The 22,563-nt window shown below is 37.9% G+C and overlaps 1 protein-coding gene across 3 annotated transcripts in view; it reads right to left on the bottom strand.

The window, feature by feature from the left end:
- LOC105207846 (ATP-citrate synthase) overlaps nucleotides 1–22,563 on the bottom strand; it is a 149,791-nt gene that overhangs the window by 98,474 nt on the left and 28,754 nt on the right. For all 3 annotated transcript variants that reach the window (XM_039451190.1, XM_039451189.1, XM_039451191.1), the window contains exons 2-4: nucleotides 19,938–20,292; nucleotides 6,681–6,874; nucleotides 6,295–6,605 (exon numbers count right to left, since the gene is read on the bottom strand). In XM_039451190.1, the coding sequence (XP_039307124.1) occupies nucleotides 6,295–6,605; nucleotides 6,681–6,874; nucleotides 19,938–20,279 (847 nt within the window). In that variant the 5' untranslated portion in view covers nucleotides 20,280–20,292. The remainder of the gene's footprint in view (nucleotides 1–6,294; nucleotides 6,606–6,680; nucleotides 6,875–19,937; nucleotides 20,293–22,563) is intronic.

Here is a 22,563-nt window from a genome sequence, read left to right on the forward strand (position 1 = left end):
CGACGACGACGACGACGACGACGACGACGACGACGACGACGACGACGACGACGACGACGACGACGACGACGACGACGACGACGACGACGACGACGACGACGACGACGACGACGACGACGACGACGACGACGACGACGACGACGACGACGACGACGACGACGACGACGACGACGACGACGACGACGACGACGACGACGACGACGACGACGACGACGACGACGACGACGACGACGACGACGACGACGACGACGACGACGACGACGACGACGACGACGACGACGACGACGACGACGACGACGACGACGACGACGACGACGACGACGACGACGACGACGACGACGACGACGACGACGACGACGACGACGACGACGACGACGACGACGACGACGACGACGACGACGACGACGACGACGACGACGACGACGACGACGACGACGACGACGACGACGACGACGACGACGACGACGACGACGACGACGACGACGACGACGACGACGACGACGACGACGACGACGACGACGACGACGACGACGACGACGACGACGACGACGACGACGACGACGACGACGACGACGACGACGACGACGACGACGACGACGACGACGACGACGACGACGACGACGACGACGACGACGACGACGACGACGACGACGACGACGACGACGACGACGACGACGACGACGACGACGACGACGACGACGACGACGACGACGACGACGACGACGACGACGACGACGACGACGACGACGACGACGACGACGACGACGACGACGACGACGACGACGACGACGACGACGACGACGACGACGACGACGACGACGACGACGACGACGACGACGACGACGACGGACGACGACGACGACGACGACGACGACGACGACGACGACGACGACGACGACGACGACGACGACGACGACGACGACGACGACGACGACGACGACGACGACGACGACGACGACGACGACGACGACGACGACGACGACGACGACGACGACGACGACGACGACGACGACGACGACGACGACGACGACGACGACGACGACGACGACGACGACGACGACGACGACGACGACGACGACGACGACGACGACGACGACGACGACGACGACGACGACGACGACGACGACGACGACGACGACGACGACGACGACGACGACGACGACGACGACGACGACGACGACGACGACGACGACGACGACGACGACGACGACGACGACGACGACGACGACGACGACGACGACGACGACGACGACGACGACGACGACGACGACGACGACGACGACGACGACGACGACGACGACGACGACGACGACGACGACGACGACGACGACGACGACGACGACGACGACGACGACGACGACGACGACGACGACGACGACGACGACGACGACGACGACGAGCGACGACGACGACGACGACGACGACGACGACGACGACGACGACGACGACGACGACGACGACGACGACGACGACGACGACGACGACGACGACGACGACGACGACGACGACGACGACGACGACGACGACGACGACGACGACGACGACGACGACGACGACGACGACGACGACGACGACGACGACGACGACGACGACGACGACGACGACGACGACGACGACGACGACGACGACGGCGACGACGCACGACGACGACGACGACGACGACGACGACGACGACGACGACGACGACGACGACGACGACGACGACGACGACGACGACGACGACGACGACGACGACGACGACGACGACGACGACGACGACGACGACGACGACGACGACGACGACGACGACGACGACGACGACGACGACGACGACGACGACGACGACGACGACGACGACGACGACGACGACGACGACGACGACGACGACGACGACGACGACGACGACGACGACGACGACGACGACGACGACGACGACGACGACGACGACGACGACGACGACGACGACGACGACGACGACGACGACGACGACGACGACGACGACGACGACGACGACGACGACGACGACGACGACGACGACGACGACGACGACGACGACGACGACGACGACGACGACGACGACGACGACGACGACGACGACGACGACGACGACGACGACGACGACGACGACGACGACGACGACGACGACGACGACGACGACGACGACGACGACGACGACGACGACGACGACGACGACGACGACGACGACGACGACGACGACGACGACGACGACGACGACGACGACGACGACGACGACGACGACGACGACGACGACGACGACGACGACGACGACGACGACGACGACGACGACGACGACGACGACGACGACGACGACGACGACGACGACGACGACGACGACGACGACGACGACGACGACGACGACGACGACGACGACGACGACGACGACGACGACGACGACGACGACGACGACGACGACGACGACGACGACGACGACGACGACGACGACGACGACGACGACGACGACGACGACGACGACGACGACGACGACGACGACGACGACGACGACGACGACGACGACGACGCGCGGTAACGACGACGACGACGGCGACGGCGACGATGCGCGGTAACGATGACGACGACGACGGCGACGACAACGACGCGCGGTAACGACGTACGACGACGACGACGGCGACGGCGACGACGCGCGGTAACGACGACGGCGACGACGCGCGGTAACGACGCGCGGTAACGACGACGACGCGCGGTAACGACGACGACGATGGCGATGGCGACGACGACGGCGACGGCGACGGCGACGGCGACGACGACGGCGACGACGGCGACGACGGCGACGACGGCGACGGCGACGACGCGCGGTAACGACGACGACGACAACGACGTTATTATTCAAAGGTAGGAATAGAGGATTGTAGATTAAATTGTGGGATCGATTCTTTTAAAATTTGGTGATCCTAAAGATGTGCTACTTAACGATAATGTTGAATTTTTAATAATAAAATTTATTAATGGTTTTTGTTATAAATAATAACGTAAGCATGTATATATATATATTTTTTCAAAGAAAGGTAAAAAAAATGTCAATTTATGCGTGTGCACGCACCTTATTTTTAATTTTTTTTAATTAACAGAAAAATTTTTCCATGCTAACCCATGTAATAATTTTATTTTTAACTTTAATTTTACAAAACAAAAGTAGTACTACATTATACTTTGTATTCTCATTGAAAAATTTTCTTATTCCAACCCAAGTGGTATGTATCTTCACAATCTTGCAAAGTTAAAATCATGTATTTCATTACAAACAAAATAAATATTACTTAACACTACAAAACGCATGATATCAGTACAAAATTACCTTTTCAAAAAAAGGTAAAAAAAAGGTGCCAATTTATGTGTGTGCGCGCGCACCTTATCTTTAATTTTTTTTAAAAACTCAAGTGGTACTATTTTTTAATCCAACTTAAATGTATTTTTTCCAAAAAATGTATGAAATCGGTAAATTGCGCCAATTATAAAGAGAATATATTGCTGTTTGAAATAACTGTTGTGCTACTTTTAACGAATAAAATGCAAGTGATAGTATATTTATTTTTTAAGTAAAACCCAAGTAGCGGTATCTTTAATTCCTTTTTAAATAAAATTCAAGTGATACTGTCTGTGTATTTTTATTGAAACATTTTTCTATTCTAACCTAAGTGGATGTACTTAATTTAAAAAAGTTTCAATGAAATATGTAACATTTAATCTCAAAGAATTAAAGAGAAAACAGAAATGAGAATGTTTTATTAAAATAAAAAATTTTTAAACTACAAAAAATTGGCGCTGCTAGATGTCTAAATATAATCTAAATAAAATGTAAAGCAGCAGCGCCAATTTTTTGTTGTAGTTTATGAAGCTTTACTTGAATTATTCGAAAAAAATTTGTTGGTCGAGCTGCAAAGTGTCAAAAATACGAAATTTTAAGGAACAAAACAAGATGTGCTTTTTTACTGCATAAGACAAAGAAGTTAAAAGAATTTTGAAAATCTGCTGATAGAGCGTTAAAGTTGGATCTTCAAGCTTCAAAATGCTTTTTTTATTTTTTATCTATGAAGATTTTTCACCGAGTTACAGTCATTTGAAAATAGTTTAATTTTTGGTGTCTGGAAAGTGTTCCCTATTTTTTTTTTAGTAGTGTAGTTATCCGTTTTCCGCCCGCGAGAAATATATTGTAACGTTCGTCCGTCCGCGCGCTTAAATTAATTATATCACGATATTATAAGATCCGCTCCAATTACCGTTCCGACGAATTTCTGTACTATATTGTCACATTACTTTCATTTATTAGGATTTATTTTTCATTTAATAAACACCATTATTTCGTAAACATCAAAAGCGAGTCTAATTCCTTCGACGACCCTTTGCGCTCTCGTTCTCGTCCGATCACCGTCCGTGCGCAAAGTGTGGTCGTTACAGCGTTAAAGATTGCAATTTGATGATATTATTTCTCAAATGTAAATTAATATCATAATTTAATAACATAACGCAATCACTGAATGTTCTCACAAAGTTTTTTCATATTCTAAATCCATAAACGTCAAAAGATTGAATCATTCCCGTAGTTTTCTTTGCTATAGTTAAAATCCGTATATCCTTACCTTTTTTTGGCATAAATTTTTGCAGACAAAAAATATCACATAATTGCCAACATTTTGTCGTACAACCATCACGTTAGTATTAATAACAAGATTTACAATTAGTTATAAAATAATCAATCAAGGAAATATATCTGGTACGGTAATTCATCTTGACAAAAATATCAAAATTTGTGCAGATTTAAAATAAAAAAAAATTTATTATTTTATAGCATTATAACATAAAAGATATTTTGTCATATAAGTTTGAGTAAATTTTTATGTAATAATAATATATCCTTCAAGAGAGTAAGGACGGCATTTGAAATTCGTACATTAAAAAATAGAGAATAGAATAGAAAGTGGATTAGGCCTACGGAGGAAATCACTATAAAGAAGCACGCCATGCTATTCTACATCAAAGGTGATGTGGAAATGATAACAGTTTAATATTTCGTTAATAATTAGTACTTTTAAAAAATTCTAAAAGTTTTTTGCCAAAAAACAAAGTGTCACAACCCAATTTTAATGAAATTTTATATACATTTAGGTAACATAATTAGATGATTTCAGAAAATATCAGTTGTTGCCAATATAGTTTTAAGGGATAAAATTAGTCTTTACGTGTAAAGCGATTTTTAGCTTTTCCGTCTATGTCTCAATAACCATTCAAAATATAAATGGATGTGACACTTTAAGAGGTTCCCTTGTAAACAAAATAAGGTTCACTTGAACGGTTTCCGTTCTTTCTACGGAAAGGCAAAACCTAAAAGGTGTAACCTAACCTAACCCAACCCAACCCAAATTTTTGTCGCAATTGTTCACAATGATATTAATTACATTAACAAGTAAAGTTGACAATGTAAAAAAAAAAAAAAATATATATATATATATATATATATATATACATACATATATATATATATGTCTTATAGCGTTTTTCATTGAAAAAAGTAGTGCGCATTAAGTATGCACTCGCCGCAGGTAATTGGGCGTTTCCGTTGGCACCATCATCGCGTGAACCAAAACGTGCAATTGCCAGCGGTAAGTGCACACTCAGTGCGCACTAGTTTTTCCAATAAAAACACGATATTAGTGAAGTAAAGTTTATCTAGAGAATTTTTAACCTCTTGTAGGGGAGCAAAAGATATATAATCTAACTCAACCCAAATTTTTGTCGCAACCACGTTCTAATTGATTAGGTTGTCATTTTAAACTAGTACTGTCAATATCAACATCATTAATCGACAAACATTCGGCTTGGATACACATTTACTGTTAACTTCATTTATTAATGTCAAAATTAAAAAATTGTTCGTTTTAAAAATACAAATTTTCTTGTACAATTTTTGTTTTTAAACCAGAAAACTTGTTTGTAAAACAGGAAATTCGTGTTTTTATTGACCAAATTACCATTTCAGAAATAAATAGGACCAAAAATAGGACAAAAAGCCTCTAGGTAAACTTCATTTCGCTAAGAAATACACATTTAATTTATCAACTTTAATTGTTAATAACTTTTTAACAAATAACAAGCGATAGCTAAAACCTCCTAAAGGTCACTCAAGGTCATGATCTTGACAATATATGTCAAGGTTATTAACTTTTGAAGAGGGTAAGCTTTTGTGAATATTTACCGATTTCTATAATATTTCGTTATAATATTAACATATTACACACTGTATGGAAATATAAGTTATTTTGTAAATGACCATCTACTAACCACCACCAGCAACCATAGTCCATATGCGACCGTTTGGATTAAGAATCGTCAGTTTTAAACTGGCACCAGACTTCGCATCCAAATCGGCTATGTAGGCTTCTTCCGGATAAGCGTCTCTCCCAAATGGCGGTGGATAATCGATTTCTCCCCAATCTGGTTTACATATAAAATCTGCCGTAGTGTCTAGTTTAGCCGCAAGGTCAAGGACATAAATTGCAGTATCCGTTACTACTAGTGGATTGATCTCCAAATACGTAAAATATAAATTAACATAGAGTTTATAAAGAGATTCTATGAATTCAGCTATCACCCTAAAATAAAATAAAAAAACTATAAACAAAAAAATAAAATATGTAATATCATTTAAGATGACTAAATAGCATTACACTTTTTTATCATCCAACACATTTGTCAAAAGTTTATTGATCAATGTAGACCGATCGGGTATTTCGCCACCAACCGGTATATCTAGTTTTAAAGCTTTTGCATCGACATCACCGATATCGATTCCTCCTTGATGATGAAATAATATTGTGTCAGCTTTGCGATGAGAATAGATACAGACATAGACTTCTTCCTCCTGTAAATATAAATGTGTATTATGTGTGTGTATCTAATAGTACTTCCTGCTCAAAAAAAGTACTTGGAAATGTTAAATAAAACATACAAATTCATATTTGATTAGATAATTTATTTTGTCTCTTTCAAAATAATCCACATTTTTTAATTACAACACATATGTCAATGTTTTATCCATTCTTCAAACACTTGTAAGCTAATAAGAACCCAGATGGCACACAGATTCAAAAACAATTAAAACAGAATTCGGGTTTATGTCATCAATTCAGAATTCATTTTGAGATAAAAAAAGAATTCTTTTTCTGAAAATAATTTTTTTTGTACCTATCTAAAAATGAATTCTGAATTGATGACATAAATCTGAATTCTTTTTTAACTCTCTGTGCTATTTGGAGATATGACTTTTTCAGCTCCTTCAGCAAATTTTCTTTTATACCTTTATCAACCCAAAACGTTTTCCACGAAGTAGCAATTCAAATTTTAAAAACAATAAAAGTCACAGAGACCAAGCAAACAAGATAGTTTAAGGAATGATATTTGTTGAGTTTTTGTACAAAATTTAGCTCTTTTGAAACAAGTCGTATTGCAACGCGAATTGTATATCCAAAATATCAAACCAAAATGCTATAAGTTGAGCCAAGATATTAAATTCTATAGCAATCTTTCTTTCATTTTTACTCAATCGTTCTTTCGCTGATTTTCAAGCAATAATTTTTTTACTCTTTTCAATATTTTCGTCGTTAGTTGATATCCAGAACGAAGTAAATCTTTAAACACTTCACTTTGAATGCATTATACAATATTACTTGTACGCCTTTGTTTCCGAAAAATATTTGTCCTTATGGACTTTTTTAAGTCTGAAATAAGTTAGCCCCCCTTTTTTTAAATTAATAAATTCTGACAATTGCGCTAAATTGTGCTAGGTTTGTGCTACATTGTGTCCAAATATTAAAACAAAAATATGAAAAATACGTTAAAAAATTGAAAAAAAAAAAACAATTTTTTAATTTCTTAATTTTAAAAGTTGCGCTAAGTTATGCTAACATTGTGCTAAAGTATTATATTCATATATTGATAATAATAACAAAAAAAATTATAATAAAAAAACGATTTTAAAAATTTTTGCATAACACTAACAATTGCATTAGCATTAATTATTTCTATGGAGCAGAATACTTGATGAATATTGTTGAAGTTTCTAAATTGCAGCTTGTTGTCGACAATTTGTTGACATGAAACTATTCATTTATCATTGACGACAATTTTTCGTCAATAAGTTATCATGCAGTAGCACTTCAAACTGAGACGTATGAATTTCATTATAAATAATTAATAAACCAATGTACGCTTATCTATGTAATCTATCAATTTAATTCTTTATGACTCGATCAATAATGATCTTACAAAAATCTTTGTATCCGTCTTATTGCCATTTATAATTTTCATAGGAGCACAAAGATCAATTTCCGTTTTAAAAAATTTTCGTCGTGAGGAATTAAAAAAAGGTTACAAAATGTTTTGCCAATACGCATTTATTGGCTATTCGCCAATAAATATTTTAACCCTTAAACACACCAATCCCGTAAGATACATAAACACATTTTCAAGTCTGGGAGACTTTTACAACTTTGAGAAGTTATAACTTTGGTTCTAATCAACATTTTTCAACAATCTTATTTTTCATATAAAAGTTCAGAATCTCAGAAATGCATAATCAATATTGCCAAAAATGACTTATTATTAAGTTATAAAAGAAAAACATTAAGCAAAAATTAGAAATTGTTCAAAAATCCACTTTTCCTTTAAAAAATCATATCTCCGCAATAAAAAACTTTTAAGGGCTTTCAAATACAGCATTTTAAAGCTAAAGTCATACTTTTAAAAAAATTATGGTATCATTCTTTTTAAAAAGTAGAATTACATAACAAGAAAATAAGGTATTTTTCTTGTTCTAATTGTTCTTGTTCTAAGGTCTAAAAATCCACTTAAAAAAAAATCATATCTTCGCAATAAAAAATTTTTAAAGACTTTACAATAAAGCGTTTTAAAGCTAAAGAGTCATACTTTCAAAAAAAAAAGTCACTGCCATATCTATTAAAAAATATACTTTCGTAACAAGGCAAATATGAGGTATTTTTCATAAATTCAAGGTGTCTAAAATTGAAAATTAATGTGTTTCATAATATATTTCGGACCCTACGCAAAAATTCTCTCTTTCACTATAATATTTTAACTTTAGACAGAGTAACATACGCAAACGAATCTGTTTAAATGTGTTTTGTCCAGTTTTTTAACATAAGATTATTCACAAAAAAGTTTTATTCGCATATTATATGGGTCGCATTGACCATTTTCTATTTATGAGAAATAATAGTAAACATTGTTATCCGATTAATTGAGTAATTGATTAAACCCTAAAAATAGGATCCAACGTCTTATCTTCTCTTTCTACACAAAATCCTTCATAGGAGCAACTAAATATCAAATTAATTCTCATATAAATTAAGAGAATTGTAATGTACACAAAACGGCAATAATAGCTTAAGACACAAAAATAATTTGTAAGCATTTTATATAAAATGTTAAAGTTAGCGATTGTACAGGTTAGAAAACCAGTCATCTCGGCGTAATGTAACAAACTGAGCATGCGTTGTGATAGAAATGTGCGCAAAATTTGAAATGATTTATTATTAATAATTATATTATTATATAAAGCATTTTGCGTTTAAATTTATATTTGTTTAACGTTTCACAAATTTGGTTAAAAACCAATAATAAAATAAAAAAAGATTTCCAACAATAATATTTGTGTTTAATAACACATATACAGGGTGTCAGGTAAATACCGCTCCTGATTTCGTGGATTGATAGATCAAGTTAAACTGAACAGAAAAGTCCTTTACTATTTTTTAATACTCGCCATAGTTAACAAAATAAAAATTAATAAAGTCTGCGAATAAGGGCATATCACCGCGCGCAAGGATCGCCCGTCGATCGTCGAGACATAAACAGCCGTGGCTGATGGCGCGGTGAGGAGAGAAAAGCAGCAGTAGCTACGGCCCGCGAGCGGCGCGGCAAAGAGGGAAACTGCCCCGACTGCCTACGTCTCGGTGAACATTCAGTTCGGCAGTCCGTCACAGGGATCGTAAAATTCGACCGCGGAGCGCACGCTGCGGCTCTACGTCCTTTCGGCTCGGAGACGGACGTGTCGGCGCATGCGCTAATAATTTAGCGTCTTTGATTTGTGTGCGTGTGTTCGTCTCTGAAATTTTAGCGACTTTTTGCGGATCAGCGGCTAGCAAATACCAATTTTGTACCGACGGAGTCTCACCCGGCAGGAAAACTGCAGAAAGGACATGCCGCTACTCGGAACTTCACGGATTGTGCGCAGGATCGCAGTAGCGCGCACAATAGGTGATCTCAATTTAATTAATTACGTTATCTCTTATCGTCGCGCCTGTACGAAACAGTAAGACATTCCACACAGATCATCGCGTGGGAGACCTCGAACGAAGAGCTGCGAGAAGATGTTCCTGATTTAGTCCCGAGCGCGGAGGAAGCGGACAACGAAGAGTACGTAAGGATAGCCGTCCGGCCTCGGGAAAACCACGGGAAAAGTCGTAAGCTGTCCGAAGACACCGACCTATCTGCGACCGAACTGTGCGCCACAGCGTGACAACTTGATTACAAAGTCGCGAGAACCGCGTAATAAGGCGGAACTAATAGCGGGGCGCGACGAGCCCCCGTGCGTGGGGCAAAAAATCCTGCGTGCCGCCTGCCAAATTTCCTCGCGCTATCGATCACTTCGCTGTGGATCGTTGCGAGTGTACCGTCACGAGTCGGGACGACTTGAGCTGCTTCCGCTTTGCTTAGGGAGACAAGTTCTGGAGCAGGGCCCGCGTCGTGGTGAGACGAATAAGACTATTGTAAAGCCACCGATTTCGCCGATTGGATGAGTCGCGCGCGCGGTGGTCGTAATTAGAATCCACGTTCCCGGTAAGATTTTCCGCTGAAATTGGAGCACGCAAATAATTGCGTGCTGTCCGCGTGCTTTACCGTCGTGCGCCTCATCTGATCAAGTCGTCTTAATTTTCTTTGGTTCCTGAGAGTTTACTGAGAGCATCGCCGACGCCAAAGCCAAGTCACGTTAACTGTTGTAATATTCTTGTGTGTTGTTCACAGTAGCGTTTAGATGTGTCTCTGTTTGACAAGTAGTTCCGATCGCGTAGTACCGATCGTGTACTTCGAGCCAAATCGCTATATAATCTTGTGTGGAATGAGAGTGCACGTGTAGAGAGGTTTAAGTGTGCACGGCGCATATTGTCCGTCGTTAATTAGAGTTGAATCTTGACTCTCTTCGTTCTGTGAGCTCGTACCGACGACCGCGTGATATTTTCCTGCCGCGCCCGTGTTGCGAGAAATTGTTTCAAAACACTATGATTTAATGTCCGAGATCGACCAAAATATATTTGTTAATTTTCCAATTAATTAATGTTTTCTCTTTAAGCTCCCTCGCTCTCTTCTATCTCCCCGCCGCACAGTGGGTCGAACAGTATGAAAACGCGGACATGAGCTTAAAAAAAAATTTTTATTTTATCAAGTTTGTAATTTCATATTTTGTTACTTGAAATGTCATAGAAATAGTATGTAACCTTCATTTTCAAAAATATTGTTATAATTTATGCGTAAAATAACCATAACTCTTATGAATTAAACAGTTCTGGATTTCCATGAATTTAATTGTCTATTTTCAAGGTAGAATATTTCTTTTCCCTTCGTACATTATCATATCAACTTTTTTACAGTAAATGTACTATTCTTTGACTTGAAATTAATTCATATCTGATTAAAGAAATAGCGTAATTTACAATTTGGCAATTAATTTTATAATGTCTAAAAAAATATTCAAATTATGAAATTATAAGTTAATTTTTACAAAAAAATCTTACAATATCTTGAAATCTAACTTGTTTTATTTTATTAAAGAGACATTATACTTCATGAAACGACATGGTTCAGCTGCAATAATTTGCAATCTTGAGAGATACATCCTTTTTTTGTAAAAAGGGTCCCGAAAAAATCTCAACATATGCATATATTTCGGCTTTAAATCACTTAATATGTTTATAATACGAGCGTCAAAAGTTTATTAATATACATATACGTTTTGAATTATAAATATTAATATGTTACTAAAAATATTAAAGATTATTTTGAGATATTATTATAAATAAATAAATTATTTCATCGTAGTACTGACACTTTACTATTAATCATAGTAAATAACATTTCATAATTTATTATTATATTTTTGCATTTTGTGGGTAACAAATTCATAATTTTATTTTACATTCTTTTGTATTCTTTTCTCGTAATTGCCACATTTTCATGTATAAATTTGAATTTATTGATCAACAGTAACGAGTTTACCGAGTATTTAAATTTGCCGTACGTCAAAATCATTCACTAATTTGATGGGAATGAAACTACTCCTGACAATAGAATCATTCTGTACGTTTTTATTTTGAACATTTTGCTTGTAAGATTTTCGAGTTGAAACTCTATTACAAGTCTTCTTTTTACTCCCGACTGCTGCCAACTTTCGGTTGTTTCTTCTTCTATAAGCTCTTTTATATAAGATGTATACAAACAAAAGAACATCAGTAGCACGATACATGAAGACCGTGCTTGTGTGTGTGAACAAAGTCAAAATAACCATCCCCACAACAGCAATCTTCAAGCTAGAGCCACTAGTGACTAATGGAGGGAATGTTGTGGTGGGAGGAATTGCCAGAGTTGACAACATTGCTTCTGAGGCTCGAGCGCGTTACACCACGAGCTCGAGCAACTGGTACGCAACGCGTGTGCGACAAGACAAGAGAAACAACACGAGATAGAACCTCTCGCTTGCCAAATTCTGCACTAAAATCAGAACTTGAAAGCGTTTTTCTGATCTAATGCGTGCCTCTTTTATATGTATTTCAGATATTTTATTATATTAGGTGCAAATTTTTTTCGCAACTTTGATTTATTAACTGCTAGATTTCTCTGATTAATAACATTAACAAATAAAGATTTATTTTTTTTCTTAAAAAATTTAGATTCCACTATAACTTATAAAGAACAATTGTTTGATTTTGTTGTAGAAAGATTAAATATTAATTCTTTAGAATCTGGAAATTCCGAAAAAATAAAAAAATATTTACGATCATTTTGTGCTAACGTTTCTACACCGAGAAGCAATCAAGTAGAACGTTACAACATTTTACAAAATATAATAATATGTGGCTCAATAAAGAATTTCAAATTCCAAACAGTATAAATTCTGGAAATTTCCATAAATCTGCATGCCCTAATGTAGCACCATCTAAATCTTTTTCTGAAATTACTGAAAGACACAAACGAAGACGAACTGAGAATCTGCGGGAGTCCAATCCAACGGAAGTTCTCCTTTATGCCACACAAAAAAAATTATTAAGCAATGGGTCAACAGACATGGCAAAGATATTGGATTATCTTATAAAAAATCCAAATGAGGCTAAGAGAGTAAGAGATTTTTGTGAAAATAAAATAGAAATCCCTTTATATTCAAAAGAGAAATGTTTATCTTTACTTCTTACTTTAAACCTGTCTAAGTTGCAATATATACATTTAAGAGAAACCTGCGTTGAAAGTACAAATCAATATGTATCATATTATAATATACAACAAGCAAAGTCGGAATGTTTCCGCCAAAAAATAAAATAACAATAACTGATACACTTGCTTCAATTGAAGTACAAACAATTTTAGATCTTACGAGTACAAGATTACTTAGTGTCTGCGAACAAAATTTGGATAACGATCAAAATTTAAAATTAATTTGCAAGTGGGGCTTTGATGGAGCTTCTAGTCAAAGTACTTATAAGCAAAAATTTCAAAATAAAAACGCATCAGACAACTCCATAGTTATGACTAGTTTTGTTCCCATTAAATTAATAAGTGACTGTGACATTATATGGTCAAATCCAAATCCATCTTCAACTCGTTATTGCCGACCAATAAAATTTGAATTCGTTCATGACAATGCGGAAATTACAAAAACAGAATATGAAAGAATGCAAAATGAAATTGTGAATTTGTTACCTACAAAGTGTGGAAATATTACAATAAATTATGAAATGTTGTTCACCATGATTGATGGTAAAGTATGTACAGCTTTATCAAAATCAGCATTATTTTGCTCTTCATGTTACATCTGTGGGGCAAAACCTTCCGAGATGAACAACATCAATAAAATACTGGATAAAAATGTTGATATTGATGCGTATAATTATGGGATATCAAGTCTTCACGCAAGAATTCGCTGCATGGAATTTTTACTCCATATTTCGTACAATTTGCCATTTAAAAAATGGAGTGTACGTGATCCTGTCTTAAAAAAGCAACGAGAAGAGAATAAAAGAAGGATACAGCAAGAATTTAGAAAAGAATTAGGATTGCTTATTGATATCGTTAAACAAGGATCAGGGTCAACTAACGATGGGAATACAGCCAGGCGATTCTTTTCTGAAATACACACAAGTGCTAAAATCACAGGATTAGACGAATCTTTAATAAAAAGATTTTCCGTGATACTACAGGCAATCTCATGCGGAGAGAAAATAAATACTAGGAAATTTGATTCATATACTCTCGAAACCGCGAAAAAATTAGTTGAAACCTATGGGTGGTATTACATGACAGCCACCGTACATAAACTCTTAATTCATGGAGAGGCCATAATTTCCAATTTTTCGATCCCCATTGGGCATTTATCAGAAGAGGCAAGTGAAGCGCGAAACAAGGAATTTCGAGAATATAGAAGAACACATTCACGTAAAATGGATAGAATAAAAACCAATGAAGACATTTTACATCACCTTTTAATCTCATCTGATCCCGTAATTTCCAATTTAAGACCAAGACACAATGAACAGAAAAAACAAGATATGTTTCCCGAGACACTAGAAATGTTATTATAAATACATGCTCATCTTCTCTTTCTCTATTACACACGCACGCACGCACGCGCACACACACACACACACACACGCACACACACACGCGCACACACACACACCACCACAAGGAGGGTTTGGAGTCTTTAAATACTGTGGAGTTGACGAACCACGGGGTCCTTATCCTTGTGGTATGCAAACACACACACACACACACACACAAACACGATATGCAAAAACCGATCGTGCAACCTCCTCGTGGTGCATATTGGATAACACTAATGCCGGCGGTAACTGCTCGTTTATAAAAATTGTTAAAAATTATTGTTTATTGCAATATTGCATACAAAATTTATTTAAATTGCTAAGATATACATTTTTGATCATGAATGCATGATCATTTCGCTTTAGTTGTAGTATTTTGTCCCGACGAGTGCAATGTCCGCTTTTTCCTATGTTTCGACCCACTGTGCGCCGCAACAAACCATCCCTTCTGCCAATTCCGTGGTTAAGCTACCGATTAAGAGAGCCCGTCCATTGCCCGTGACGGAATAAAAAAATTTTCCGCGTTTGATAGCGAGAAATTTCAGCGACTGGTGACCTTGTCGTATAAGAGCGGCACGCTCGCTCGTGCCTGGCGCCCAATCTGTTGCTTAATTATTGCGCATTAGGGATGTGATCAGAAAGTAAGGTGACTTTTCATTCTTATAAAAAAATATTCATTTATTCATCCAAAATTATGTTAGCCACTTCAAAATAATCCCCCTCTGATACAATGCATTTGTGCCAGCGCTTTTTCCAGTCGTCAAAACATTTCTGAAATGCACTTTTGGGTATTGCCTTGAGTTCCTCTAGCGATGCAGCCTTAATCTCCTCAATCGTCGCAAATCTTCGTCCTTTCATAGGCCTTTTCAATTTTGGGAAGAGGAAAAAGTCGCAGGGGGCCAAGTCTGGTGAATACGGTGGCTGAGGCATGATGATAGTATTGTTTTTGGCCAAAAAGTAACGACGTGTGCGCAGGTGCATTATCATGGTGCAGAATCCATGAATTTTTTTTCCACACTTCCGGACGTTTTTTTCTTATTGATTCACGCAAACGCCGCATAACCTCAAGGTAATACTCCTTGTTTACCGTACGACCTTGTGGTAGGAATTCTTGATGCACAACGCCATGGTAATCAAAGAAAACTGTGAGCAAAACCTTCACATTCGAACGAACTTGGCGTGCCTTTTTCGGTCTTGGCTCTCCTGGGCTCTTCCACTGGGATGATTGGGCTTTGGTTTCAACATCATAACCATATACCCATGTTTCGTCACCAGTTATAACCCTTTTGAGCAGATCAGGATCATCATTGACGTCGTTCAACATGTCTTGGGCGATGTTCATGCGACGCTGCTTCTGATCAAAATTAAGCAGTTTTGGAACGAATTTCGCTGACACACGTGTCATACCCAAAACATCCGTTAAAATTGATTGGCATGAGCCAAACAATATGTTAAGATCATTAGTTATTTCTCTAATCGTGATTCGACGATTTTTCAACACAATTTCTTTCACTTCCTGAACATTTTCGTCGGTTTTTGACGTGCTGGGGCGTCCAGAGCGAGGTTCATCGTTAACATTTTCTCGGCCCTCTTGGAATAACTTATACCACTTATAAACATTTTTTTGCTCAAAGTTGACTCACCGTACGCCACTGTCAACATTTCAAGAGTTTTTGAACACTTAATACCATTTTTTACACAAAAATTAATACAAACTCTCTGCTCCATTATTTTCAACAGCAAAAAATCGCCGAGCACGCAAACACGAGTCTAACCTTTATGCCTCTCACATAAAAACAACACATGCTATATAGTCAAAACTGTGAACATATGATCGTGACGAGTGTACCAACACAAAAAAAAAATTTTGAAATTAGAGTGTACAGAGCGCGCAAAATTCAAAAAGTCACCTTACTTTTTGATCACACCTCGTACACAGTATTACAAAATTATTCAGCTTTTAAAAGTTTAAAATAAATATTTTTTAATAAAAAAAAAACTCCCGACTGCTGCCAAAAGTTTGTTTAATAATAAGAATGAAAATAGTACAAGAATAAAAATTAAAAACTCAAAACTTAAACAAATTTAAAAAAAATACTTTCTGCCAATATAAAAGACATTCAAAGATTCGTAACAAAGAAAATTTAGGATTTTTGTCGAGTCAATTTTATGTAGCGATTATTGTATATACTGTATTACATATATTAAGAGATAAAATGATTATACAAGAGAAGACGATGATATGGCATCCATTTTCATTTTATTGAATAACTTTGTTAAATAATCAATATTTATTAATCAATATTATATTAAACGATTATATTCGTCAAAGTATTGTTTAACAGATGCTAGACTCAAAGTAGTGAAATATTTATTACCTAGGATGTAATTTATAAACATGTGACATATAATAGGTAAAAGTAGAAAAGTGGTGATAATATAGCTTACACAAAAATAAATTTTTAAAATTAGTTTAGTTTAAAAAAACACAGTATTTTGTTACAAAATTATATATTTTTAATTTTTAATCGTTTACAATTTTCCTAATTTAGAACGTTTCTGCGTACAAAAACATTAGAGATATCAACTATCCTTGTTTAACACTAAACAAGCATAAAATAATAAATCTAATGTTTCTGAACACAGCCCTTTAGAGTGACAATCGATTTATTGAAGAAATATCTCCATAAGTCGATAAAAATTTGGCTTAAAAAAGTCATATGAACAAAATCCCATGTTATTGTTTAACTTTGCATAATTTGAAATGTGTACAGTTAAATAAGCAAAGTTAAATAACAAAAAAATACTCGGATGTACATTCATTTGATAATATATTCAAGTTTAAAAACGTTAAAAAAGTATATGTAATTATATATAAATACTACAGTGTATCTTAAAAAAGTTTTGAAGTGCTCAAAGTAAACTTTATAATAATTGTCAGCTATTGTGTATTGGCATATTAGCGCCACTAAAAACGACGGATTACTAAACGAATAACTTCATAAATGATTGTTAAAATTCATCACTTAATAACGGAGATAATAGAGGTAGTCATGTTCGCAACGCTATGATACCCCATCCTTCTCTAATAAATTATAAATAAAATAAATTTATTCAAATTATTGATGTTTTATGAAAATAAGTTTTAGAGTTTTTTAGATATACTGTGTATTTAAAAAAATTTTTTAATATCGTCTATTCCGGTTTTCGATTAATGACTGTGTTTCAAGATTGATAATTATAAGGTGCGCAGTTTACATGAGCCGGAAATTATAAAATTTCATACAAAATTATTATTTTATTAATTTAATATTAAGGTTATTATTTAATATAAGGAACCCAGCTTCGATCATTGACTTTAGCATATGATATCAAAATTATCCTAACTTCAGAAGGTTTTAGTTGGCGCTCGTTGTGCATTAAAAAATTATGAACAAATAAAGTTGACAATGTAACTGTGTATTTTATAGCAAAGTAAATTCACTTGAAGTCTGTTGAGTAGAAAGTAAATGCTTGAGCGAAAGAGGGATGGGGAAATTTTACTGTGTAACCGCACGTATATGATCACAGGCTTGAGTTGGATTCGAAAAGTCGAGGAGGGGATGCAAGGAAGGGACTCAGCCTCTCCCCCGTCAAAACATTTATTTTGGAAAGCAAGGCCCACTTCACCCCTCTCTGTGCTTCGATGTGGAATTGCACGTTATGGAATCAAACGTTATCACTATGATCATTATTTGGCTGAATTTGTATTTAAACGGCATATCATTTCAATACCATAATCGTATAGATAAAATTTTTGAAATAATGGCTATGTTCTCTCCTATTAATAATAATGATGATGATGTTACAACAAATGATAAAAATGAATAAAATTATAACATTAAAATAAACATTATATTGTTAAACTTACTTTGATAAGAACTTTTTAACAAATTACGAGCGCCAACTAAAACTTTCTGAAGGTCACTTAGGAAGATGACCATGATAACATACAGAGTCATCAAAAAGTATCGGACCCCTTGATTATTTTGAAAACTAAGCATTTTAGAAAAAAGTATTTCAGATAAAACTTGTAGGGTTTCACAAGATCTATTTACTGATTTTATTAGTTTGACCTTGGATGGCATCGCCAAGATCATATTAAAATCACATTAACTTTTTTAAATGGAACACCTTATTTTTGATTCCAGAATCTAATAGCTGGTGTCAAGAGCTTTCCAAAACCCTACAAGAAAATTTATTTTCGTTGAGTACTTTCCGAGTTGTGGGGCTTAAAAGCTACACTGTACTGTAACTTTCAAAACTTAACAAAAATAAATTTATTTATAGTGTTTTAAAAAGTTTTCGAAATCATCTACAAGAAAATACAATAAAAAATATAGAATGTTACGGTAGTACAAATACCCTTTAATTAGGAAACTACCGATACTCTAACGTTATATCTTTTATTGCATTTTCTTATAGTCGATTTCAAGAACTTTTCAAAACACTATAAATAAGTTTATTTTCGTTAAGTATTTTCCGAGTTATGACGCTTAAAAGTTACAGTACACTGTAGCTTTCAAGCCTCACAACTCGGAAAGTACTCAACAAAATTAAACTTTCTTCTGAGGTTTTGGAAAGCTCTTGACACCAGCTATTAGATTCTAGAATCAGAAATAGAGTGCCCCTTTTAAAAAAGTTAATGTGATTTTGATCTGACCTTGGCGACGTCATCCAAAGTTAAACTGATAAGATCAGTAAATAGATCTTTTAAAACCCTACAACTTTTATCTGAAACGCTTTTTTCTAAAATGCTTAGTTTCCAAAATAATCAAGGAGTCCGATACTTTTCGATAACCCTGTATGTCAAAGTCAAAATGATCGGAACTGGGAGTCCAGATACTAAGTAATTTAATACCATTTAATTAAGTATCAATAAATTACGATTAATTAAGTATCAAGATCCATTACAGATCAATATTAGCCTTTTCATCTTTATATTTGATAGTTTTATTGGTCTTAATCTTATTATTGTTAAAAAACAATACTAAAACTTACCGATTTGTGGGGTATAAATGGTTCAATTATAAATGTTTTCAATTTTCCAATCGCTTTTTCAATACGTTGTTCCTTGTTCATATACTGCTCAATCCATTTTTGTACAGTGACCAAATCCGCATTTACTTTAATTAATCCAAGTTTTCCTCGTCGCTTGATTAACTGATCCGGTTTAACAACCAATTTTTCCGTTTTAAGCCATGGATGTTCGTTGACGATGTTGATCCAATCTGTGCTATCCGTAATAGATACAAATCTACATTTTGCTGCTTTTGTCCCAGCAAGAAGTTTACGATTAATTAAATCCTTCCCAGTTGCTTCTCGAATTGCCTTCGCTGCCATTATTTAGAAATTTCTATTAACAAACAATAAATAAATCACAATAAAAATTTCGGAAAATGCTTGTTCTATTTTGCTATTACTCAAATAACAAAGTCCAAAATCATAAGATATTTTTTAGATATCTTTTGCATAGTGTCTTTAAGATGTCTTTCCAAACAGCACAGACCTTCCCCAAATAGCCAAATTGCAGAAGCAGACTTCCAGATAGTGCGCACAGTGTGTTATTAACTTTTGATGACAGAGTGGCAACAAATTGCACACAGTGTCTGTATTATCCGACGCTATCAACAAACTGCTGTCAAAAATAAGACAAAGCCTGCTGGCTATGCTATGTTAACAAATTGGTCACAGAAATCAAGCAGAATATGCAATTCATACTCGTTTTCTGCTGTTAATCTGCCGTCAAATTGCCTGCACAAACAGATCAGCGCAGATCCTGCTAGATTTTTGCCGCCAATCTGCTGACAATATGTCAGCAAGCTTTGTCGACAAATCCTGAGCTTAATACGGATACAGATGGCTATGAATCTGTTGTCACCATCTAATCGATTTTGCTGCTACTCTGCGCGCAGTTTGTTATACAGGTCTAAAAATGTCTCAAAAACGTTTTAATGCTAAATTTGGTTAAAACATAAAAAAAAATTTTAAACTACGCTATTGAAATATTAAACATTTTTGGCTTGGAATTTCATCCAATAGATAGATAGATAGATAATTTTATTGCCTCCCCTTAGAGTTACATCTCCGTACAAATCCGTACAATTATTCCTTACCGACTATCTTACTTAACTACAAACTAGGACGCCGCAATTTTTACTTATATCTATCCTATCTCTCCTACTATTTACACACACACACACACGCCGCAATCCTACCTAACCTATCGGGACCTCCGCTTCCGGTATTTCTTTTGAGGCCTCTTCAATCATCCCTTCTACCACTCACTCATTTAAATCTTCCTCCACACATTCCTCCCCCCCACCCTCTCCTCGTGACCATTCCCACCCCTCCATACATCTAACCTCCTCAACCATTCTTCTCCCTCCCCATCCTCACCCAGCACAATCCCCCTCATCTCCTGCCATCCCTTCCCATTCCCCCAGCTCACACATTCCTCCCACAATGCTCCCACGTTTCATTCATTCGTTCACACATCCTGCATCTCTTACGCTCATCCTCCTTCCAGTGTCTGCTTCTCCTCATCCCGTCCCCTAACCTAAATGTTACCACCCTTTTCCACCTACTCTCTCCCCACCCTTTCTTTAAATACCCCGGAATTCCTTCCCCCTTAATCCATTTATACTCCCTATTACCCTTCATTATTCTCTCCCATCTTTCCTCTCTCTGTATCTCTCTCTCCTTCTTAATCAGACCTTCCATATTACTCTCCACTATATCCCCTCCAACCCCTCCCACTCCTCTCATCCCAAGGAATCCCCTTCTTTCCTCCTCCCATTCTGATATACTTTTCTTTCCTCTACTTCTTGCTTTCACTTCCTCCCAACACCTCTTTGCCAGCTCGCTTCCCCTTCCTTCCTCCAACCTTTTTTCAAACCCTGTTGCCCTTATCCCCGCCCTTTCCCTTAACTTTCCTCTCTGTATTTCTTCTCTTACCATGTAACCCGGAGTCCCCCAATTTACCCCCATCACCCATTTCAGGAATCTTTCTTGTAGTCTTTCCAGTGCTTCCCTCTCCTTCCATCCCCATATTTCCACCCCATAACCTATCACCGGCCATACCAGCATGTCAAATAACCAGCACAGTCTACCCCAGTCCCCCTTAAACCTTCTTTTCCCATTCCCCATACTTTTCCCATTATTGCTGCTCCTTTCCTTAACCTTTCCCTCACTTGTGCCCCCTGCCCTCCATTGCCTTGCACTACGTAGCCCAAGTAGGAGAATTCTTTTACCTCCTCTATTGCCTTTCCTTTCCATCTCCAATTCACTTTCCTTTTTCTCCCCCCCCCCTTTCCTGAACCTCATTAGCCTCGTCTTGCCCACATTAAGTTCCAAACCTTTTCCATCTAAGTATCTCTCCAACCAGAATGCTTCTCATGTCGTCCTCCTCCTCCGCCAACAGTACCATGTCGTCTGCATACAAGGAGTAAACTCTTTCTTCCCCCAGTTTCACTCCCCCCCCCATCCATCCTTTCTCATCACTTGCTCCAGGTCCGCCGTTAACAGGTTGAATAAGGTCGGACTCAGGGGACACCCCTGTCTCACCCACCTTCCCGTCCAGAAACATTCTCCGAGATTTTCTCCTATCTCACGCGGTTCCTTGTTT

Source organism: Solenopsis invicta, chromosome 6, assembly GCF_016802725.1.
Source record: "Solenopsis invicta isolate M01_SB chromosome 6, UNIL_Sinv_3.0, whole genome shotgun sequence".
Classification (NCBI taxonomy): Eukaryota; Metazoa; Arthropoda; class Insecta; order Hymenoptera; family Formicidae; genus Solenopsis; species Solenopsis invicta.